Here is a 22,092-nt window from a genome sequence, read left to right on the forward strand (position 1 = left end):
GTTCAATTCAAAAACAAACAATCTTTATTACGGTCCAGAGACCCAACAAATCGTTACAAAGCAATACACAATTCATACAGCCTATCTCCAGGTTAAACAAGCATTTTGTTCAGAATATAGGGATCATTGGTTCTTGCAACCACTGATAAAAACTTCGCCACTGCTAATGTTCTAGGGTTTGTCCGGTCTTCCAATAGGAACCTGACATAGCGAGCCTCTGATTTTCCCAGGAATGGTGCCAGCAAGGGTAGTATCAGTTCAGCCCTGGCTTGCTCATATTTTGCACAGTGGTTCAATTCAAGGTACAGTGGTACCTCGGGTTAAGAAGTTAATTTGTTCTGGAGGTCTGTTCTTAACCTGAAACTGCTCTTAACCTGAAGCACCCCTTTAGCTAATGGGGCCTCCCGCTGCCACCACGCCGCCGCCGACGCATGATTTCTGTTCTCATCCTGAAGCAAAGTTCTTAACCCAAGGTAATATTTCTGGGTTAGCAGAGTCTGTAACCTAAAGCGTATGTAACCCGAGGTACCACTGTACTTGTTTTAACATTTAAACATCATACAGCTCATTTGTCTACCTAGCTCAGTGCTGTCAATGCTGACTTGCAGCAGCTCTGAAGGGTTCAGGTGGAGGACATTCCCAGCCCTACTTAGAGGTTCTGCTGGGAACTGAACCTGTGGCCTTTTGCATGCAAGACAGCTGCTATGCACACAGCTAGGGACATCTCCTGAAGCAAAGGTGAGGAAGCTGTGGGGGCCCTCCATGTGTTGCTGCACTCTAAGCCCCCCTCCCCCGCATCCTTAACCATGGGCCATGCTGGCTGGGACTGATGCAAGTTAGGGTCTGAAAACATATGGAGGGCTGCAGGCTCCCTATCCAGGCTTTTTTTTGGACTTTTAACAACCTCCCATGCAAACCTGCACCAGATGCCCTTGGCTGGGGTGGGGGGTTTAGGGCAGTAGTGACTGGGGAGAGGGAGTTGAAGGAGGGTATGTCCCATTTGAGAAATGCCCTTCCCTAGTATGTAAAGAAGACAGCAGCCCATTTATCATGCAGGAGGCAAGTTGAAACCTTTCTGCTGGCTGATGCTTTTAGTGGTTTCTATCATTTTACTGCATGTTTTAATTCCTTGATTTATTACAACCTTGGGACCAGTGGCAAAATGCTGCTGCCTCAAGCCCTGCCCATATGTGAGCAGGGCTTGGAGAGCATAAACATCAGCCAGAAAATCCTGGAAGCCACAATGCAGCTCACATGCCCTCCTCCCACAGCCCCTTCTGGGTAAGCTTCATTCCTCAGACTTGTGTGGTATTTGGATTTCAGTGACTGTTTGATGGGCTTGTGTGAGCCTTCCTCCTCCTCCTCCTCCTCCTCCTCCTCAGTGCAAAGGCTCTGCATGTGTAACTTTTCCCCTCTTACCTTTTGGTCACAAATGCTGGAAGAACTTTTTTATGTGTTTATGGCAAAACCTTTATGGGAGACATTTACATAATAAATCAAACATTAAATCCAGAAAACATAGTCTGCACGTTTTACTGTTGTGCACATTATTCAGAGCCATATTTATTAAAACCTGATCTTCAGGACTGGGTACAATGACCAAAGGCAAGTGGGAAAACACCCTCCCCCCCCCCACTCTCAAAAAAGGGTCCCTGGGGATCAAAGGTTGAATATCACCATGATGAGTTAACACATGCAAGAATATGCAAGGACAAATCTTAGATATCTCTTCCAGCCAACCTACATTGCTGCATTTATTAGGGGAGAGCTGTTTGACAAATCCTGTGATACCATTGTTGAGTAGAAAGGCTGTCTTTGCATTTCCAGAACTTGTGATTGAATAGTGGCAAGCATGTCAGGAGCAGAGCTCACACCTTTGGTACACATTTCCTAATGTACACTCCGGACTGGGAGCAGAACACTGAGCTAGGCGTATCATTTGTCTCGTGGAGCAGGCTCTTTTTTATTATTCACTTCATGAAATTTATGTACTGCATGGTTGTAAAAAATAAAGTTCCCAAAACTCTTCTTGACTAAACCAGCACCTCCTGTTTTATGCTGGGAACTGCCCTAAGATCTACAGAGAAAGGGCTTTATACAAATTTAATAAATAATGATAAAATCAAATAATAGTTTTCTTCCTGCAGGGGAGCAAGGGGCATTATCGGTATCACTGGCAGAGCCACAATGTCAAGCACAGTGGGGTGGATGACATGGTCCTTCTCTCCAAGATCTCAGAAGATTCCATTGTGGAGAACCTCAAGAAGAGATACATGGATGATTACATATTTGTATCCTTTGCTGCAGGGCCTGGGGGACATTTATCAGCTCGAAGGTGGCATTTTCTCATAGGCATAATTCTGCAGTCATTTGTGCATGCTTGGATGTGACCAGAGATGGAAGTAGAGCAATGGATGTGATTCTTACCCTTTTGTGTACAGGAGGCTATGTTCTAGCCAGGCAAAAGTTAGGTTTCTATGGGCACGACCCCTTTACCTCCAGACCCAGACAATTAAGAGGCCCTGTCACAGTTCAGGGACACATTCCAACCAGACAAAAACCCTCAGGGAGGATGTCCAGTGGGGTGTGTGGTCCCAAGTTCAATCCCCTTAAATTGAATCTTCTTCTCTGCAGATGGAAAGCGAGCACACCTAGGGCTGATTGGTAGTTACCCTACACAGCAGAATGGGGACTGTTTTTAGCAACAGTTTTCCCCATGCCAAGTCAAGTAGAATAAAGATGTCAAATGACAAGGGCTAGTCTTTTCTCCCATCGTTGCCAGTCTGCCAAGGGAAGCTGCACCTGTTAGATTTTGTTCTGTGATGTCTTGCTGGAGTTGGGGAGAAAAATGTAGTTCTGTGCCTACTGCTGTGCCAGGTGTGGGGCACAAACTAGCCCTCGTTGGCTTGTAAATGTTAGCTGTGTGTTTGAGGATGACGGATCTGCGGGCCTTGAAATGAAGATGGAAGCAGTGGGGATGTTGTGGAGGAGAAAGTGAATTCTCATAAGAGCATCATCATCCCACCCCGGCCCATGCCTGCTGCCAAACCTGCTTTCGTGCTTGAAATATCAGGGACTTATGAAAGGATTCCATTGATGTGAGACACAATGGCTTGCTATTCTGCTCCCCGCTTTCACACTCTCAGGCATAATCTCTGCCGACATAAAATCCAGTTTTGAGCTACTCAGCAGAACGTAGAGTTTCGGAAGAGGAGAGACTATCCTTCTCTCTCTCCCTCCCTCCCTCCCCCCCCAATAGTTGAGTCTTTGCATTCCCCTTGTGTGTTTGAGGGCAGAGCTATATAAGTTACACATGTGATTTGGGTTAGAGCAAAGCAGCTGGGAGGGGGCTGCTATGGAGTGGGAAAGCAGGGGGAAGTGATTAACTTCACAACCTTTCACCACCCTTCACCACCTAACCCTTCACCACCACTCAGGTGCGTGCTGAACCTCACAAATGTGTGAAACCCCCCCCTTCTCACTTTGAAGGTGATAAAGCACTATGTTTTCATCAATTGCCATAGAATACTGGCTGGTGGGAAAAGAGTTGACATCTCAGCCCAGCCATTGCACTCCTTCCCTTGAAGATGCTATGTCTCTATTGCTAGGCCCCTTGCAGAGGGTTACCATATTGGCCTGAATATAAGCCTCACTTTTTACCCAAATTTCAACCGTGAAAAGTTGAAGTGCGGCCTATATATGCGACATTACGGTATGCAGCCAGGAGCGCAGCAAACTGGCACCTGTCCCGTGCCTAGTCCCCTGTCCGCTCCCCTAAGGCTGGGAGGGGAGAGAGCGAGGGAGGGGAAAGCTCCAACCCCACCCCCCATACAGCCAGGAGCAGCAAGGAATGGAGCAGCTTATATTCGGGTATTTTTTTCTTTTTTTTCTTCCTCCCCAATCAATTTTAAAGGTGTGGCTTATATTCAGATGCGGCTTATATTCGGGCCAATACGGTAGTTCATATGCTGCTTTTTCATGCTGGACTGTGCTAGTAAAGCTCAGATATCAAAATAAATATCAAAATACAACACATGTGCTTTGTTACGCAGTTCTACGTTTCACTTACAGTTCTCCCTTGTGAGAAGGTGTTCTTAAGGACTGTAATCTTGTTCTGGAGTCAAACAGACTTGAGCAACCAGGCTGGAGTTTGTGTCCTGTCTCAAGCTGCTTTTCTCACAGGTGGCAAGCTTCAGTTCTGAGGAGAGATCCTTCAGTCTCTTAGTCTGAATGGGTTCTGCCACCATGACTGTCCTGTCAGTGCAGATGGTTGCAGAATTCCAGCAGCAGTCTGGCCTCCCCTCATAAGCTTATTGGGCTTCTAACTTTTTCTGCTGCTCTCCTAGTCTGTAACAGGCATCCCACAATCTCAGTCAGGCCTAAAAAGCTTTGCAAGATCTGGTGCTATTCTCCTGATAGCTAAGAGCAACACTCACTGCTTTCTTTTTTCCACTTCCCAAATTCTGAAAAGGGAGGCCTTTTAGTTTTCATCTGGGCATTGGCTCCTGAATGGCTCAGCTGTCACCGCCATCAATCATAGGGAATTATTTTTTTACAGTGTTCCTCATATTGGAGAAGCTTATTGAATCATTCCATAAATTATTAACACTGAATCAACAAGTTGCTTCAATATATTTTATGTTCACACAAAACACTTCTGGATTTGCCATAGAGATGTCCTGAGTGGTGCCACGGTTCCATGGATATCCTCCAAATGTAGCAATTTCGCACAATATGGAAGTTATGCTTGTTTGCCTTAGTTGCTTTTTTTATTATTAGCAGCATGACATCATCTTGCCGTTATTATCCCAAGACAATGGGCTGCTGTGTGCAACACTGAGTGTTGATTGTGCCTGTGTTGGGTGTGTGTCTGTGTGTTGAATAGCAAAACGTTAAACGTTGCTATCACTCATGCAGCACCAGTCATCCAAACACAATATGCATATCCTGATACTAATGTATAGGGCTGCAATGCTGAATTGCTTACATGAGTCAGTAGAAAAGCATATTGATCAACTAAGGAAGTCGACTTTGAGAGTTGGAAAAACTGCAGATGGCGAGTGTCATCCCAAAAGAGACACTTCATCTTCTGGCTTGCACAGGAGGAGATGCCTCTTCCAAAATGGCAGCTGTTGTGACATATCACATGGGCATCATCTTAAAAACAAAGGAAGTGTGTATTTTGTGCCTGAACTGTTCTGCTCCTATGCAAATTCGTGCATATTTTATTATTTCACTAATTGACTATAATTTCATTTAAAAGAACTGGGGGAAGGGGAAGCATTGTACACAGAAGGCCCCAGGATGAAACCCAAATAGCATCACCAACTGAAAGGGTTGGGAAGCAGCAGGCGATGGAACAGAATCTCCACAGCCCTGAGACCCCCCTCCCCCCAGAGAGATGCAGCTGGTCAGGGCAGAGGGTGGTGGGGACTGGATGGATAAAGGGTTTGATCTGGTTTAGGGCAGCTTCCACATGTACTTCTATAATGTTCCTGTATAATTAAACAGCTAAGATTTATTTTGCTCGGTAACCACTCTACTATCAATGTTTTGAGCCTGCAAGCTGAAATGTGCACACATTCACACATGGGCTGCAATATAGAAAAGCAGAGGGTGGACTAATTGGGTGAAGAGGGAGTTTGCATCATAAATTGATTTTTTTTTAAAGCATTGTGAACCTTGACTGTTCCAAACACAGACATATATTGGATCAGTGCTGATCTCTGTGAACCCGTTCAAGCAGATGCCATATTTTGGAGAGAAAGAAATTGAAATGTATCAAGGAGCTGTAAGTGATGATTTCACTCTTAGCTTATTTCATTCTCAAAAAATGTTTAAAGGTTTGCTGAGGCCAGTTATCTCCTCTCTTTTTTCTTTTTAATTTGTTTTTCTAAACGACAAAAACAGACAATTCACATGAAAAGAAAATGGATGTTAACAAAATAATATAAATACAAAAAAGGAGCTTTTGAGGATAAAGTCCCAAAGAAAGATATTTTTAAAAAGGAATAAATGAACAGGGTACAGGTGTGAAATTATCATTGGCTTCTGTGCACATCCATCCGGGGGTGAAGCCAGACCGCTGCATTAGCAGCACTGAAGTGACCTCCTGGGGCACAATCCTGGGCTGACCAGATGACCAGACCTCCCTCTTGGCCTCACTGAAGCAGTGCAAAGGAAAGCAGAGCAATATGTTTGGCTGCAGGAGTTGCCAGAAGGAGACATACAAGACACCATCCAACGTCTTAGGGCTCTGTTCTGGATTTGTGTAGGGTTTACTCCTTAGCCTTTTCTTCTCCTGAAGATATCCCACAAAGCGGTAGAGGTTTTGGATCAGAGTTTTCCTTCTCTTAGATGGACTACCTTCCATCGAGCCCCATCTGCTCCTCACTCCCCCCTCTACAGCATGTGCAGAAGCCACCTTCTTGACCACTGGACCCACTATTGGTCTCGTCCGCTCAATCCACCTCAGTATCTCATTGCACCAAATTATCTGTTTCTAGAAGTTGGAAGCTGTCTGTCAGTTTCTGGATGCCCTGGGGTGGGGGGGAGGTTAATGCTGTCCTGTTTAATTGACTGAGAAGTTATCTTTTTGTTGTTGATACGACCTTTCTTAGTAACAGTTTTATTTATTGCCTGGCGTATTTCCCTCCCCGTAGGCTCAGTATGAAAATCCACCACATATCTATGCTCTAGCGGACAATATGTACCGAAACATGATAATTGACAGAGAGAACCAATGTGTCATCATCAGGTAAGGACTCGCTCTTTAACCTCATGGTTTGCATTTATGCCTTGGTTTGGATAAGGTGCACTGGACACAGTCTAGAAGCCCATCTTGCTTCTATTGCAAATAACTGTTAATGCCATGCTTGAGCAGACTTGCTTCAAAGTGTTGTATCTGACTCAGTGTAGGCCCACTGAATTAAATGGATATAAGGCAGTCACAGTTAACTTAGTCATGTGTGAGAGGGCGAGTGTGAGTCGCTTTGTGTGTGACAGTGAGTGAGCACTGTGGCTGATGAATAAAGAACATGAGTTTACCACCCAGAAAGCATCTGGCTTTTTGTGTCCCGAGCCTCCAGGTCTGTTCCACAGTCCAGGGCCCACCTCTCCCTTCCCTTGAGCCTCCCTGGTTGTTGTGTCCATCCTGTTAAATGCATCTTGCTCAAGTGTCCACCATTCATTCTCATGTGGTCTTTCCACGTACCCAGTTCCCTTACATCCAGCCTCAATTCTGGGTGACAATGCTAATCTACAAATCTTCGTCAGGGCCCCTTTTCTGGCTGATCTCTGTCAAAGACCCTTTGGATTATTTGGAACAAGTCGTTTTCATTTGTTTTTTGGAAGGCTAATGTGATGCAGGTGGACGCAGGTGGCGCTGTGGGTTAAAGCCTCAGCGCCTAGGACTTGCCGATCGAAAGGTCGGTGGTTCGAATCCCTGCGGCGGGGTGCGCTCCTGCTGCTCGGTCCCAGCACCTGCCAACCTAGCAGTTCGAAAGCACCCCTGGGTGCAAGTAGATAAATAGGGACCGCTTACCAGCGGGAAGGTAAACGGCGTTTCCGTGTGCAGCTCTGGCTCGCAAGATGCAGCGATGTCACGCTGGCCACATGACCCGGAAGTGTCTCCGGACAGCGCTGGCCCCTGGCCTCTTGAGTGAGATGGGCGCACAACCCCAGAGTCTGTCAAGACTGGCCCGTACGGGCAGGGGTACCTTTACCTTTACCTTTAATGTGATGCAAGAAGTACTGGCTGATATGTCATAAACTCCCAAGTACCTTCCTGCCCTTGAGCCACTAGTGGCCGACTCTGCAGTTCAGGATTCTTTTTGTGCTGATCTCTGTATGGGGTGGATATGTTGCTGTGGCAATAAATGAAATGTGGTCATCTTCAGGGTCCTTTTCCCTGCCATGCTCGATTATGCCCCACACATCCTTGGCCTGGGAGCAACCAGCCGTCTTTTATTTCCCAACGTATCATCATTGTGGCTTTTTGAGTCTATTTCTGGAATCTGAAGCTTAAAAATAAATGTACTCTTTACTGCTTACAGGAATTCTCCTTGAGTGCGGCTAGGGGTAAAGAAAAGAAACAGTGACGTGGTTAGAAATGCAGCTTCTTGTTTTGTGCTGTGCAACACACACGCGGCAGCGCTGTGGCCGAAGTGTTCTCCTCCATATCAACTTTATGACAGTCACCACTTAGGTCCCAGAATGACCGTGCTTGAAATAAAATTTTACCTTAAGTCATGGGATTGGTGGTTAGAAACATGGTCCCTACAGCAGATGAAATTACATTGCATATCAATTTGATAATATCTAAATTTATTATTAATAATAATACTAGCCCCTTCATCATAAAGTCCCAGGGTAGACTGCAACAATTAAAAGGCAAGCAGCTCATCCACAGGAGTTGAAGGGGGCAACCAGGGGCACCGACTTATAAAAAATATTGGGGGGGCGGGGGCCCATACCGACTTATAAAAAATATTAGGGGGGCCCAAGACCTCCAAACCGCTGCTGCTGAGGGAACGAAAGGGGGCAGCCCCGACCTTAAGTGAACCTGTGAGGGCCCGCCCTTTGCGGCAGCCGATTGGCTGCCGCCGTGGGCAGTGAATATTAATGAGCTAGTGGGAATCCCCGCTTCTCGCGGGGCTGACGCCAGCCCCGCGAGATTGTTGATGGGTCGAGAGTCCGCAACCCCACCCCCTCTCTAGATCGGGAGTGGCTTTGTTTTAACTCATTACTGAATGTATTTTAAAAGGTAACTATCGTCAAACAAGGAAAATAAAAAATACCAACATAATTTTGTGATTTTACAAAGCATAATATAACTAATAATTTTCTTAAATTATTGGGGGGGCAGAGCCCCCCCCAAACAAATTTTTGAGGGGGCTCGGGCCCCCTCAGGCCCCATGGAGTCAGCGCCTATGGGGGCAACTGCAGCTATTTATAAGATGTTACTGGGCACTCAGGACCCAGATGGAGGAGGACTGTGAACCATTTGGGAAGCAGATCCCATTGTCTGATTTATTGGTTCAGAATGGGTCTGTGGACTAAACCTCATTTAAAGTCCACCTCTGCAAAGATGAGAAGATGAGAAAGGTAGGCTTAAAACTAATACACAAGTGGCACTGAAACCCTGTTAGATGCAGTTACACAAATCCAGACCTCTCTCCACTTTGCTGGAGGGGCTGTCCAGTCAAAGTCTTGGGGTGGCCATGTGGAAAAGTACAGAACTTGTGGGGCACCAACAGCAGCTGCCCAGTGCAGCATTAGGAACACAGAAAGCTGCCTTATATCTAGATCAGTATTGTCTACGATGATGATTAGCAGCAGCTCTCCAGTGTTTCAGGTAGGGACATTCTCTCAGCCCCACCTGGAGATGTCAAGGACTGAAACTGGGACATTCTAGCTTTTCTAGGAAGTAGCAGGCATGAGGCCCTTTGCCTTCTCAGCATTGTCGGGGGGGGGGGTGTTTTGCAAATCAAGAGCTCAAAGGTCTTCCTAGATCCAAAGGTCAGTTCATGTGATAACTGGCTCTACCTTTGTGGATAATGGAGGAGTTCTGAGCCTGGGGGACACGGGTAGTGAACCTGTGGCCCCCCCAGATGTTGTTTCTCCACCTCCCATCAGATCCAGCCAGTGTGGCCAATGGCCAGGGATGATGGCAGGTATAGTCCAGAAAAATCCGGAGTGCCATAGTTCCCCAGCTCTGTTGTAGAGAATAACAGAGGCCCAGACAATCAGGTGTGCTTGCCCTGTTGACCCCTGGAGCTGTGTTACAACAAAGAGGGTGTTGCACTTCATCGAATAACCCTTTAAAAATTAAACATCCAGTTGTTCAGATTTCATTATGGAAACACTTAATTTTACCTAGAAATCAGGGTGCTTGATACTGCATGATTCCTTGGGTTCAGTTTTCAGCTTTTATATTTCAGCATTTAAATGCATCCTCCTCCTTCAGGAATTTTGTAATCCATCTCTTTGTGTGTTTATAGTTTACTTGTCATGGCATTATTTTTTCTAACTTATTCTACTTTCGCTCTTCCAGTGAATATGGTGTTGCATCTTCTAGAACTTATGCATGGTTTGCGTGAATGTAAACAGCAGACTCAATAAAATGGGTTGGGGGTTTTTTTGCAGACCTCTCCACCCTATACAGTGGTACCTCGGGTTAAGAACTTAATTCGTTCCAGAGGTCCGTTCTTAACCTGAAACTGTTCTTAACCTGAAGCACCACTTTATCTAATAGGGCCTCCTGCTGCCGCTGGAGCACGATTTCTGTTCTCATCCTGAAGCAAAGTTCTTAACCTGAAGCACTATTTCTGGGTTAGCGGAGTCTGTAACCTGAAGCGTATGTAACCTGAAGCGTATGTAACCTGAGGTATCACTGCACATGTGTCTGATGGTGGCACTGGAACAGGGCACAGTGGACTGAGCCTGTTCAATGCAACCTCCACCAGCTAAACTCCTACTTTGTTCTGGCACCAAATCCTGCTTTGATTTTTCATTTAATTGCAATAGTACTAATGCATGGACTTTGTAATTTATTTAAGCATATAGTTGAGTCTGGCTTCTCAGAGGCTGCTGAGCTGCCTGTGGCTGTTTCTCTTCTCCCTACAAATCTCTCCAAATGGAATGCAGACTAATAATCATAGAATTGCAGAGTTGGAAGGGACCCCCAAGGATCACCTAGTCCAACCCCCCGCAATGCAGGAATCTCAACTAGGTCATAAATAGACAAGTGAGTCCAATTCAGCTCAATGGGACTTGTGTCTGAGTAAACATGACTACTGCCAGTCAGCTTTTGTTTTAACTATTTCACACAAGAATTGTTGCCATACTCAGTGGGCCCCTTTCCCCCCTCCATACCACAGACCCTTTGAATTTGGCACTACATGTAGGCATTATGCCACCTTTGATAGCTCAAATATCCCCTCCCCCTGCTCTCTTGGGATAGAGTCGTTTCTATTAGAAAGCAGGTTTTAAATCTTCTTTGATGAGAATATGGCCGTGTGTTCTTTGAGTCCCCAAATCCTTAATTCTGTAATCGGCCTATTTATGCACTTCCTAACAAAAGCCATGTTTTTAAACATCTTGGAACTTCCTGTCAGCTGGTTGGTTGTTAAGTAATGTGTGTGAGCAGCTGTACTGGTCCCCCCAGAATGATAAAAGCAAGCCAAATGAGTATTTGGAAACAGGATTTACAGAATGCTTTTTGAATTTTCAAAATGGCTTCACAGATGCTGGGAAGGCTCAGACGTAGTATTGAAGTTTAATCCTAAGGAAGCCTGCTTTGCAGCTTCTATAACTGCTGGGGTTTCAGTGTTGTATTTTTAGCTGTTCCTATTGTTCACATTGATTTATAGTTTCAATTGCTTTCAGTTGATTTTATATGAGCTGTGCATTGTAATTTATGCATTATACTCCACCCTGGGATCTATTATGATGAAGGGCAGGCTTCAAATAATAGGCTTGTGGGCTCTCGCCTGCTCAGGAACAGCCACAAACAGAGGTTTAGAAGCATTACTTTCTGTTTTCAACTAACTGTGGCTTCAATACCTCAAGAGCACCTGCTCTGCATGCAGAAGGACCCCCGGATTCAATGACTGACCTCTCCAGTGAAAAGGGCCAGGCAAGAGAAGGACCATTTCCCACCAATAATCTTTCTCACCACTGATGGGCCCCTTTCAGGCATAGTACATGCCTGATTATCGTCTTCCAGAGCAACTACTCTATTCCCAATTTAAGAATGGAAGGCGTAATGTCAGTGGACAGCAAAAGAGGTTTAAGGCAAATCTTAAGGCAAATATTTAAAAAAGTAATACAATCATACCTCATGTTACATCCGCTTCATGTTATGTTCTTTCAGGTTACGTCCCGCGGCGGCCCGGAAGTACCGGAAAGGGTTACTTCCGGGTTTCGCCTCTCACCCATGTGCAGAAGCGCAAAATGACATCACATGCATGCACAGAAGCGGCGAATCGCAACCCGTGTGTGCGCAGACGCGTCACTGCGGGTTGCGCTCTTTTCATGTTGCAAATGGGCCTCCGGAACGGATCCCGTTTGTAACCAGAGGTGCCACTGTATAAACACCGACAACTGGGAAACACTGGCCTGCAAGCACTATGGTTGGAGAACAGCCTTCACTAAGTCATGGACTTTGAAGAAGCACAAACTCAGGACGAAAGGGAGAAATGAGCTAAGAGGAAGGCACATTTGGCAAATCCTCACCAAGATCAACTCCTGCCCATAAACCTTTGTCCCCATTATGGAAGGATGTGCGGATCCAGAATTGCCCTCCATAGTCACATATGGACACACTGTTAAGATCATATTCATAGAAGACAATCTTAACTCGGCTACGAGTGACCACCACAGAAGAAGGGGTGGCCTGGCTCATAGCTCCTGTTCTGATCCACCTCAGCACACCATCTCTTAAAAATAATGATTTTTACTTAGGCCAACCAGTTTTTAAGAGTGCTAGAGAAAGCTTTTGTATTGTTTGGGGCTTTGGGCAAAAGTAGCCTATGGTGTATTATATCAGCTTTCACCAACCAGGTACTCTCCAGATGTTTCACATTACAACTTCCATCTACCCCAGTATCGTACAGCCATGCTGGCTGGGACTGATGGGAACTGTAGTCTGAAACATATGGAGGGCACCAGACTGGGCAAAGATGTATGATATCATGTCTGTTAGTAATCTAACTGGGACGGCACTGTAGTCTAAACCACTGAGCCTCTTGGGCTTGCCAATCGGAATGTCGGCAGTTTGAATCTGCATGACGGGGTGAGCTCCTTTGCTCTGTCCCAGCTTCTGCCAACCTAGCAGTTCAAAAGCATACCAGTGCAAGTAGATAAATAGGTACCACTACTCTAAAACCAGCATCAAACTATGTTTTAACTGTAGCTGTTTTCCACAAGATTTGTTGGAGGCCACCAACATGGGCATCAGTAGCTTCTAGGCATGATGACTATATATGCTCCCTTCCTGGATCAGAGGCAGTATGCAGTTGAATACCAGTTCCACAGGATCATGAGCAGGGAGAGAGATGTTGTGCCTATGCCCTGCTTGGGGGCTTCCCTTAATGGACATGGGCATCCTATGAGGACTAAGTAAGCCTTTGATCTGATCCGACAGCCAGGCTCTTCTTCTGTGAATCAAAATGTATATTATTAACCTATATTTTATTTGTTTCTCTGTTATAATTTTTTGAAAATGTCCACTGAAATGAGGTAGTGCAGAAAACAAAGGCTCTCTGTAAAACTTAGTCATCACTCTTGAGTGCTATACAGGATGCTTTTATTGCCCAAGTTTTTCTCTTTATGTTTTTTTTTTAATGTTCAACACACATTGCAGTTTTTGGTAACTGTACATGGGAACACTTAATAGAGGCATCAAAATTCCCTGAAATGGATATGGGATGCATTGTGTTTCTCTCTCTCTTGTGTTCTGTTACCCCCAACCTTTAGCGGCTTTGAGTCACTTATAACTGCTTTGTTTTTTAAATTTAAGATACATGTTTTTGCAGAGTGCTTCTGGTGAGCAATCCCTAAAGGGGGATGGAATTAGAAAGGAGAGTGCACATTTTTATATGCTTATTGGAAAAGCAATAGAAGAGAGAGGAACTGGTGCACAACCACTCTAGAAAAATCCTTTTGCTGGAATGACCACAGTTCCCTGGAGGGATTTCACTGATATTTAAGAAGGGCTCGGAAAGAGTCAGGCCAGCAGGAATAGGACTCGCTTCTGGTTATTGCAGTTCATAAATATTGTACTGTTGTCTTGCTTAGTTTTACAGTTTTTATATTGAACAAATTTATCAGGTTCCTGATCAATAAAACTAGAATAAAAACATTGTGTGCAGATGTAAAGGAGATCAGATATAATGTGGGCTTGCATGCTTCCTTGTTCCATCACATTTAGAGATTAGAAGCCTCATTTTCTGGTTTCGTGCAAACTGTTGTTGTCTTTGCATCCAAAACTTGAAACTATGGGTTGCCTGCAAAGCAGGATTATACATTCACTTTGAACTGTAGTTTTCAATCCAAGAAGGTGGGCATACAATGCACAGGTAATAGTTCACCGGATGTGAATGAAATGACAAGTCAGAAGGGCTGCTGCAAAGCAAGAATGGAAGGGAAGAACGCATGAGGTTGAGGCTCGAGTCTGCTTGAACTTGTAATGCTAAAACCATGTATTTGGGGACTCTGCCTTTGGATGGCTTCAAATATATCCTACTTCTATTTCCCCCCCCCCCCCCCAGTGGTGAAAGTGGTGCTGGGAAGACTGTGGCAGCTAAGTACATCATGAGTTACATCTCCAAAATATCAGGAGGAGGTCCAAAAGTGCAGGTAAGTGGATACTGCTGGGAGACGTATTTGTACCATTGATTGTCATCAGATGACATTCCCTTTGGACTCCTGTGTAGCTTGTTCATAGGCTCAGTGGGTTAATCTGAGGCTGAAACAAGTTGAAACTTGTTGAAAGGAGCCTTGGGTTAGTTAGGGGCATCTATTCTTGCTTATGGGACGCTGGTGGCACTGTGGGTTAAACCACAGAGCCTAGGACTTGCCAATCAGAAGGTCGGCGGTTCGAATCCCCGCGACGGGGTGAGCTCCCGTTGCTCAGTCCCAGCTCCTGCCAACCTAGCAGTTCGAAAGCACGTCAGAGTGCAAGTAGATAAATAGGTACTGCTCCGGCGGGAAGGTAAACGGTGTTTCCGTGCGCTGCTCTGGTTCGCCAGAAGCGACTTAGTCATGCTGGCCACATGACCCGGAAGCTGTCTGCGGACAAACGCCGGCTCCCTCGGCCCATAGAGCAAGATGAGCGCCGCAACCCCAGAGTAGGTCACGACTGGACCTAATGGTCAGGGGTACCTTTACCTTTACCTATTCTTGCTTGTTCATCTAATGGTATCATTAATCCTGTCAATATCTTAGTTCTACAGGGACTGGTGGGGGCTAATTCCTTCAGTGCTTCCTGATGTTCTTTTGACATAGACCTGTTCAGCTGTGTCACTGTTGCCTCCCAGTCCTCACCCTCCACTCTGTAACGGATGAAGGCCCCTTCTCCATTGCTAACTTACTCCCACTTGCCCTCCCTTGGCTCCACCCATTCAAAGCTGCTGTTTCCTGCTTAACTTGTGGAAGCCCCATCCCGCCAGTATGGTTGGCTCAATGGAGCCTCCATGTTTGGGGGCAGTATAGCTCTGTGTTGCAGTGCTGAGAACAAGCAATGGATTTCGAGGATGAGGTTTTTTTAAAAAAATAATGTGTCCTTTTCAGTAGAGGGCTGTGCTGGAACAGCACCAGTGGACCGCTTCCCCTGCCAATCAGTTTGACTTTGCCTAAAACATTCAAATGCATTCATGTTTGCCCTTCAAAAAATTATTTGTTCTCATTTCTGCCTCCGTTCCCCCATGCTCCCACTAAAATAAAGGAAATCCCAGTTTCCACCACTTCTGTTTGATCACAACCAGGCCCCCCCAGCATAGCGGGATGTGGCAGTCAATGGCAACTAGTCATGATGGCTATATCACCTCCAGCATCAGTGGCAGTATGCTTGAGAGGGAGAGTGCTATTGCTGGTGGGCTTCCTAGAGGCATTGCATTGGGGACTGTAGGAAAAGAATGTTGGGGTTGGTCTGATCCAGCAGGGCTCTTCTTACTTAAGACAGCTCTCCCCTCCCTAATTCTTTCTACTTACTGTATCTGGCTCTCCACTTCCAACGTAAAGAGGCAATGGGTGTGTATGTGACATTTCTAGAACACTGAAATCTGGTGGCCAGCTGCCCACCCTCTAGCCCTCCCATTCCCTATAAATCCACACAGGCTCTCCTCTGTAGGAGGAATTGGACAGGGAGTCTCCTGAAATCCTGTTGTACCTGTACAGGTACAGCAGTGCCAGTTCTGGAGGCTCAGAGCCTTCTCCGTCCTGAATGCCATCTTAAGTCAGAAAAAGGAACAGCCTGAAAATCAACCACTTTGACCCTTGCTGCGTGTGCACTTCCTTTTCAGCCAGAGGTGTAGAGGAGTTGCAGCAACTGAAGGGTAAGGCAGGGAGCTAGCTGTGGCATCTGGCTGACAGGTGTCCATGAGATCACCAGCGGATGGGTAGATGGGCTATTTTAAGAGAACTAGTAGCTGTTTCCTCCTACCAAGCGGCTGCTGTCATTGCTCCTCAACTGCCTGCTGTTTATTTGCTTTACTGTACTCACGTTGATTATGCCCTTCCTGTTTTCTTTCCATGGGAAACAATGATAACTGTCTGCATCGTTTGGTCTCTGTTAGTAGTCAAAGAAACAGTGACTGGACGGAAATATGCACTGTGTTGTTTCTGGAATTGGTTTAATTGCACACTATAAATAGCCTTTTCCGTTATTTTGGGGAAAATTCTACCATTTTCTGCAAAAGCCAAAATGAAAACTGTACTCTTGACAGAAAACAGGTGATGAAATGGGTACAGTTGTCTTTTGATTACTGGATTGGGTGCATGTATCTGTCTGTCTGTGAATATTAAAAGTCCACCTGCAACCTCGTTGGAGGCCCTGTGCACCCATTTGAGGCTGGTGTCTGAAGGTGGATTTAATACCTGAATAAGGTGCCTGAGACGGTCAAGTCACTTGTCCCTCTGCCTCATAACTTTCTTCTCTAAGAATGATCTCTGGTCCAGGCAGAGGCTTCATTCCATCTCTGTTCCACAAGATCCTTCTAATGTTCAGGTGCCTGGGAGCAAACCAGAGGCGTATGCCCTCCATCAGTTTTTCTTATCTTCAAACTTCCTTTTGACCAAGGGAGCAGGATTCGAAGCTACAAGCACACCAGAGCTAAAACTACTGGGAGTGCCAGATCTAGACCATAGCTTTTGTTTACGCTGGATCCCCTCTGCCCAGAGTACGAGTCTGAAGAGCCCACTTGGATTTTGGCTGTAGGTAGAGGGAAAGGGAAGGAAGATGAAAGGCCATTAAATACTTAGCAAGATTTCCCTGGAAGTGGTCTCCTGAGACTGCATTGTTTTCCCAGCTCCTGGTGAAATCAGGTCCCTCCTTCAAAGAGTTGAGAGTAATTTGGGGGGGGTACTGTAGCGTCCTGTCCTCTTTCTCCCTGCACCCCACAAATACAACAAAATTCCCTAATAATTGTGGCAGGTGAGTATCCATGGTTCTTTTGCCAAAACAATCCAGAAGAAGACTCTGCAACTCCCTGTGGGAACCTGTTCCTTGAAGATCATAAGGTTTGCCTTGCTGGGACACATGTAAAGGCCCAACTAGCCTTGCACTGTTTAACAAAAACTTTTGGAAGGTTGTTTTTTTTAAACTAAGGTATTTTTCCTTATATGCAATTAACCCCATTTATTCTTTTGACTCTAGCATGTGAAGGACATAATTCTGCAGTCTAATCCCCTTTTGGAAGCCTTTGGGAATGCCAAAACAGTTCGGAACAACAATTCCAGTAGATTTGTAAGTCCTCCATGGAAACTTGCAAAAGGGCCACCACACTGAGAAAGAGGACACATTGCTTTGGGGGTGGAAAAGGGACATTCTCTCTCTCAGTACTTGGGATGAACTAATTTGGTTTAACTAGTTCAAAGAATTAATTAGAAAATCTCTTAATTGCATCTGAAAGCAGTTCCTTTAATTTCCAGGCAAACTGAACATAAGTTCTTTTTGTGCTGGGACTTTGGGGCATTTTTAATTCAGTTCCATTTTAATTTAAATTCCATTGTTTATCTTCCTGTATACATAAGAATGTAAAATGTTGCCATGCTCTGCAGCTGGTGTGAAAGCCTGATAGGAATGCCAGCCCAGTGAGAAATGCCAGCCTAGGCAAGCTGTTTGCCCTCCCTCTGTTAAACTCATCGGCAGTAGGGTTTAACAGAGGGGTGGGGATACGCTTCATACAGCCTGCAGGAGGGAGAAGGGAAAAGTGCTTCTTGACCCCACTCCATTAAGCCTTGCTTCAGGCAGTGCTGGCTAGCTGATGGAAGGATGGGAGCTTGCATCCACCCCATGACATGAGTGTGTGGTTGGCAAGTGGAGCGAGCAGAGGCAGAGTCCCTAGGGCGGGTGTTGCATTACGCTCTGTGTGCGCACATTTTGATGTTTTCTTAGTCTTCAATATATATTTTACTTTAGCAGAGCAGCCTGTGCAATTCTCTAGGCTTAAAAAAATGCCCAGGGTCACACGAATGAATTGTGAATTGAACTGCAAATTAATCTTTCATAATCCAAATTCATTTTTGGAGTGGGTGAACTGGAACTGGAGCAAATTCATTTGCAAAATGAACTTCCCAAGCACTGCTTCCTCCTTGTGTGAGTGGGAGGGATATTCAAAGAGAAGGAGGCCTGGAGATTCTGTGCAACCTTTTTTTGGAGGGGATTCCCTTCACTCTCTGTGATTCAGATCAGCTTGCTTTTCTAAACTGCTGACTCAGGACTGCTTTCTCTGTGCTGCACATCAACCAAGAAATGGAGTAACAGAATTCCCCCCCCCACCAAATGTGTTGAGGATATTGATAGAACAGTGTGCAAAGAACAAATTTGTGCTTCCTTTCCTGCACTCCTGCCAAGGAGAGGGGGGGGGGGAGTTTGAAGGGGGAAGAGGTGCAAATGTTTGTGCCTTCTTTGTTCTGGAAGTATGAAGGAATATTCCCTCTTTGGGTTAGGACAGACAGAGTCTGCAATGTTGAAGGTGATATAAGTGTCATTGTACATGGTATATACACTCATTTCCCCCCACCCCACCTCATTCTTGTCTCTGGTCTAATAAGTTTTATTTGTTTGTTTTGTCAAGTAAGTTGCAGAAATAAAACAATTACATACTCAATAACATAACACAATAAAATCATGCAGCACAGTTAACTAAAAAGTTGCCTGGACAAAAGGCCTTCTTTGTAGTGGCACCCGCCCAGTAGACTGCCCTCCCATCAGATGTCAAGGAGATATAACTTTGAGGTCTTCTAAATTTGAAGGCAGCCCTGTATAGGGAAGTTTTTATGTTTAATGTATGACTGTGTTTTTATATTTTGTTGAAAGCTGCCCAGCATGGTTGGGGCAACCCAGTCAGATAGGTGGGGTACAAAGATGATGATGATGATGATGATGATGATGATGATGATGATGATAACATACAGGCAAAATCTTTGCATTCAAAGGCCTGCTGAAAGAGGCAAGCCTTTAGCTTTTCAGCACCTTTAGCCATCTTAAATGTTTAGGAAACCTGGAAACCTGTTTGACCACAGTCAGAAAAGCAGTTTCTTCGGGTTCCTCCAGTTAATGAAATAAGGCAGGAGACTACAAGGGAGAGAGACTTTTTGCTAGTGGCCCAAGTTTCTCCTTAGCGGACTATACATTGGTTTTAAATCGTTTTAGCTGTTGTGTCTTAGCCTGATCCTAGTTGCTTGTTTCCTACTATTGTGATATATTTTATTTTAGTTTCTGTGTGCTTCTAATAAATTGAGTTGTGTATTTATTGTTTATGTAAACCACACAAAGAACTTGGTTGGACGGGCGGCATACAGATGAAGTAAATAAATAAGGAGAGAGGGTCTCAAGGGTGTGGAAGAATAAAGGTTTAATGATGCATTTTGAGGGGAATATATATATTGGGGGAACTCAACTGTGTCCTCAACTGTGCTGGGTAAGCAGATGAATCCGGTCTTTCCCTCTATCCCTGTTACTTGTGATTTCCCTGTCCATTGTCATGCCACCTTTAATCCAAAACAAACAAACCCCCCCCCCAGTTCTAGTCCCCCCTCCATTCTAGTTCAAGACCTCACATGGAAAGCTCTTGGAAGAATGCATACCATGCATAAAATTATTATCAGTCCTTCCCCCCCCCCCTAGAAAAATAGGTGCCAGTACTCACCATGAAGTTGTTACAGTAAGTGCCACACTTTTTAACAACAACAAAAGAGGTGCTGGTACTGCGTACCCTTGAATACCCCCTGAAAAAAACCACCGCGCTGATTGTTATTATTATGCAACTTAAACCTTGCCTGCAACCAGTTGGCAAGGCCTAGTGTCATTGAGGCTAGTGTTTACTTCATCCACTTCCAGCAGTCTGCATCCTTTATGTCTTGCAGGGAAAATATTTTGAAATCCAGTTTAGTCCAGGTGGGGAACCAGATGGAGGCAAAATATCCAACTTCCTGCTGGAGAAGTCACGGGTGGTCATGAGGAATCCCGGGGAAAGGAGCTTCCACATTTTCTATCAGGTTAGCTACCTTTCGAGGAGGTTTGCGTTAGGCCTTTGGTTTTCTGTTGGAGTTCCTCTTGGGGGGTGGAGTTGGGGTCCCTCTTTGGAATGTTGGGCACAATCCATGTCACAAGAATCTTCTTTTGAGTAAGCCCCTTTGTAATGAGCAGACCCTGTTTGTTTCTATATGTTAGGGGCCGGGAACCTTTCTTCAGTCTGAAAGCTGTGTTCTTTAGTGCAGCATCTCCTGGGGCAGTGATGTGGCGCCTCCAGCAGAAGTCCTAATTTGGCTGAAGAGGCCAGCTTTCCCCAAGCCACATCCACCTGCCCTACTGGTAAAAGTAGCCACAGGCAGATAAAGATACGGCTCCCAGCTGAAAGTGGGGTTTGCAGGTGCCCCTGACCAGCCCCACCCACCTGTTGGAGGATCCACTTCTCCATCCTCCTTCTAAGGGGCTACATGATTGTGGTGGGTGGGGCCAGAGATAAAGTGGGTGGAGCAATAGATGTGATTCTGACCTTTGTACATTCGGCTTCATTCCAGCCACACAAAGGTCAGAAGCTTCTCTGCTGACTTGGGACTATTTTCTGCTCTTTGTCCTGCAGATGATTGAAGGTGCCTCCACTGAGCAGAAATCCAGCCTCGGCATCACCAGCATGGACTATTACCACTACTTAAGCCTCTCAGGATCCTACAAAGTGGAGGATATTAATGACAAATCTGATTTCCAGGAAACTTTGGTAAATTATTCACCATCTTACTACCTCTCCCCTCAATAACATTTCAGTTTAAGTAAAAACAATAACATTTCTGCTTGTACAACAATTACAATGTGTGTGAGATTGAAAACTATTTTGCACATTTTTTCCATATAAAACCTTAGAGGCCCCCAACAGATTATGGGCTATTGACAAGCAGTAGCTGAAGACCAAGGGAAGTGGGGGCACCAGCATCCTTGGGGAGTTGTGAAGGCTGGGGGAGCCCCATTCCTCAGCCACTGGAAACCCTTTTTCAGGCTCTTCAGCCAAGGATAGTAGCAATTTGCTTTTTTATTTAAAAAACAGGGGAAAGAGGTGTGCATTCCTTTATTATGTGCAGTGGTCTGTTTGACTCTCACTGTTTCTTCATGTGAAGAAGACACCAGAATCTCCCCTGTGGGTTGCCCGTGGCAGGCAAAGATTGGTAATGGTAGAGAAACTGCAATTTCACGGAAGGTAGTTTTTGGGGTCTTCCCATTGACTGGATACACACTGAGGAACTCCCCCTGAAGCACAGCCCCCAAATTATCTGACATATGGCACACAAAAGGAATATGCCACTGGCAGGAAATTGCAATATAAACCTGGTTTTAACTATAACAAAACAGACAAGCTTTTGCCAAGAGGCAGTAAAAAATATTGGCCTGTAAAGTTTACAGTTAGTGGGACTCTTGAGTAGGGGAGGCAGGACAGCGGATTTATTATTCCAGTTTCAAGGGCGATTCAGAATTGACTCAGATGCGAGGAAAAGCACACAAGTGAACTGTGGTTTACCTTTCTCCATTTTAGATATAATATGGGGAGGAGGGATTTGGATTTTGGCTTGCTGTGAGATCCCTGAGCCCCAGATGACTTCCAAAGTTTATGGATCTTGCAAGAGGCAAATTCAGCAGATTCTGCTTTATAAGAGATGTATGAGTTGATGTTTGTACTGTGCTGTGCATGTACATTTTGACACTTGAGACATACAATTTTAGGACCCACCTTATTTCTGTGATTGTAAGTTGTTTCAAACTGTTTTTATTACTGTGTTTTAATGCTGTAGCTTGCCTTGGTATCTTAGAGTGATACTGCCCTTCATCTGCGGATTTCAGGGTAGTTTACAACATGAAAATACAGTATAAAAATA

The 22,092-nt window shown here is 45.1% G+C and overlaps 1 protein-coding gene across 1 annotated transcript in view; it reads left to right on the plus strand.

The window, feature by feature from the left end:
* The window catches only part of MYO1E (myosin IE), a 102,151-nt gene that overhangs the window by 34,388 nt on the left and 45,671 nt on the right, over positions 1-22,092 (plus strand). Inside the window, exons 2-8 of the mRNA XM_083712534.1 lie at positions 2,148-2,291; positions 5,702-5,791; positions 6,663-6,757; positions 14,274-14,361; positions 17,378-17,467; positions 20,092-20,223; positions 20,811-20,945. Of these exons, the coding sequence (XP_083568660.1) occupies positions 2,148-2,291; positions 5,702-5,791; positions 6,663-6,757; positions 14,274-14,361; positions 17,378-17,467; positions 20,092-20,223; positions 20,811-20,945 (774 nt within the window). The remainder of the gene's footprint in view (positions 1-2,147; positions 2,292-5,701; positions 5,792-6,662; positions 6,758-14,273; positions 14,362-17,377; positions 17,468-20,091; positions 20,224-20,810; positions 20,946-22,092) is intronic.

The sequence above is a fragment of the Podarcis gaigeae genome (assembly GCF_964106915.1).
Source record: "Podarcis gaigeae genome assembly, chromosome: 14".
Lineage (NCBI taxonomy): Eukaryota > Metazoa > Chordata > Lepidosauria > Squamata > Lacertidae > Podarcis > Podarcis gaigeae.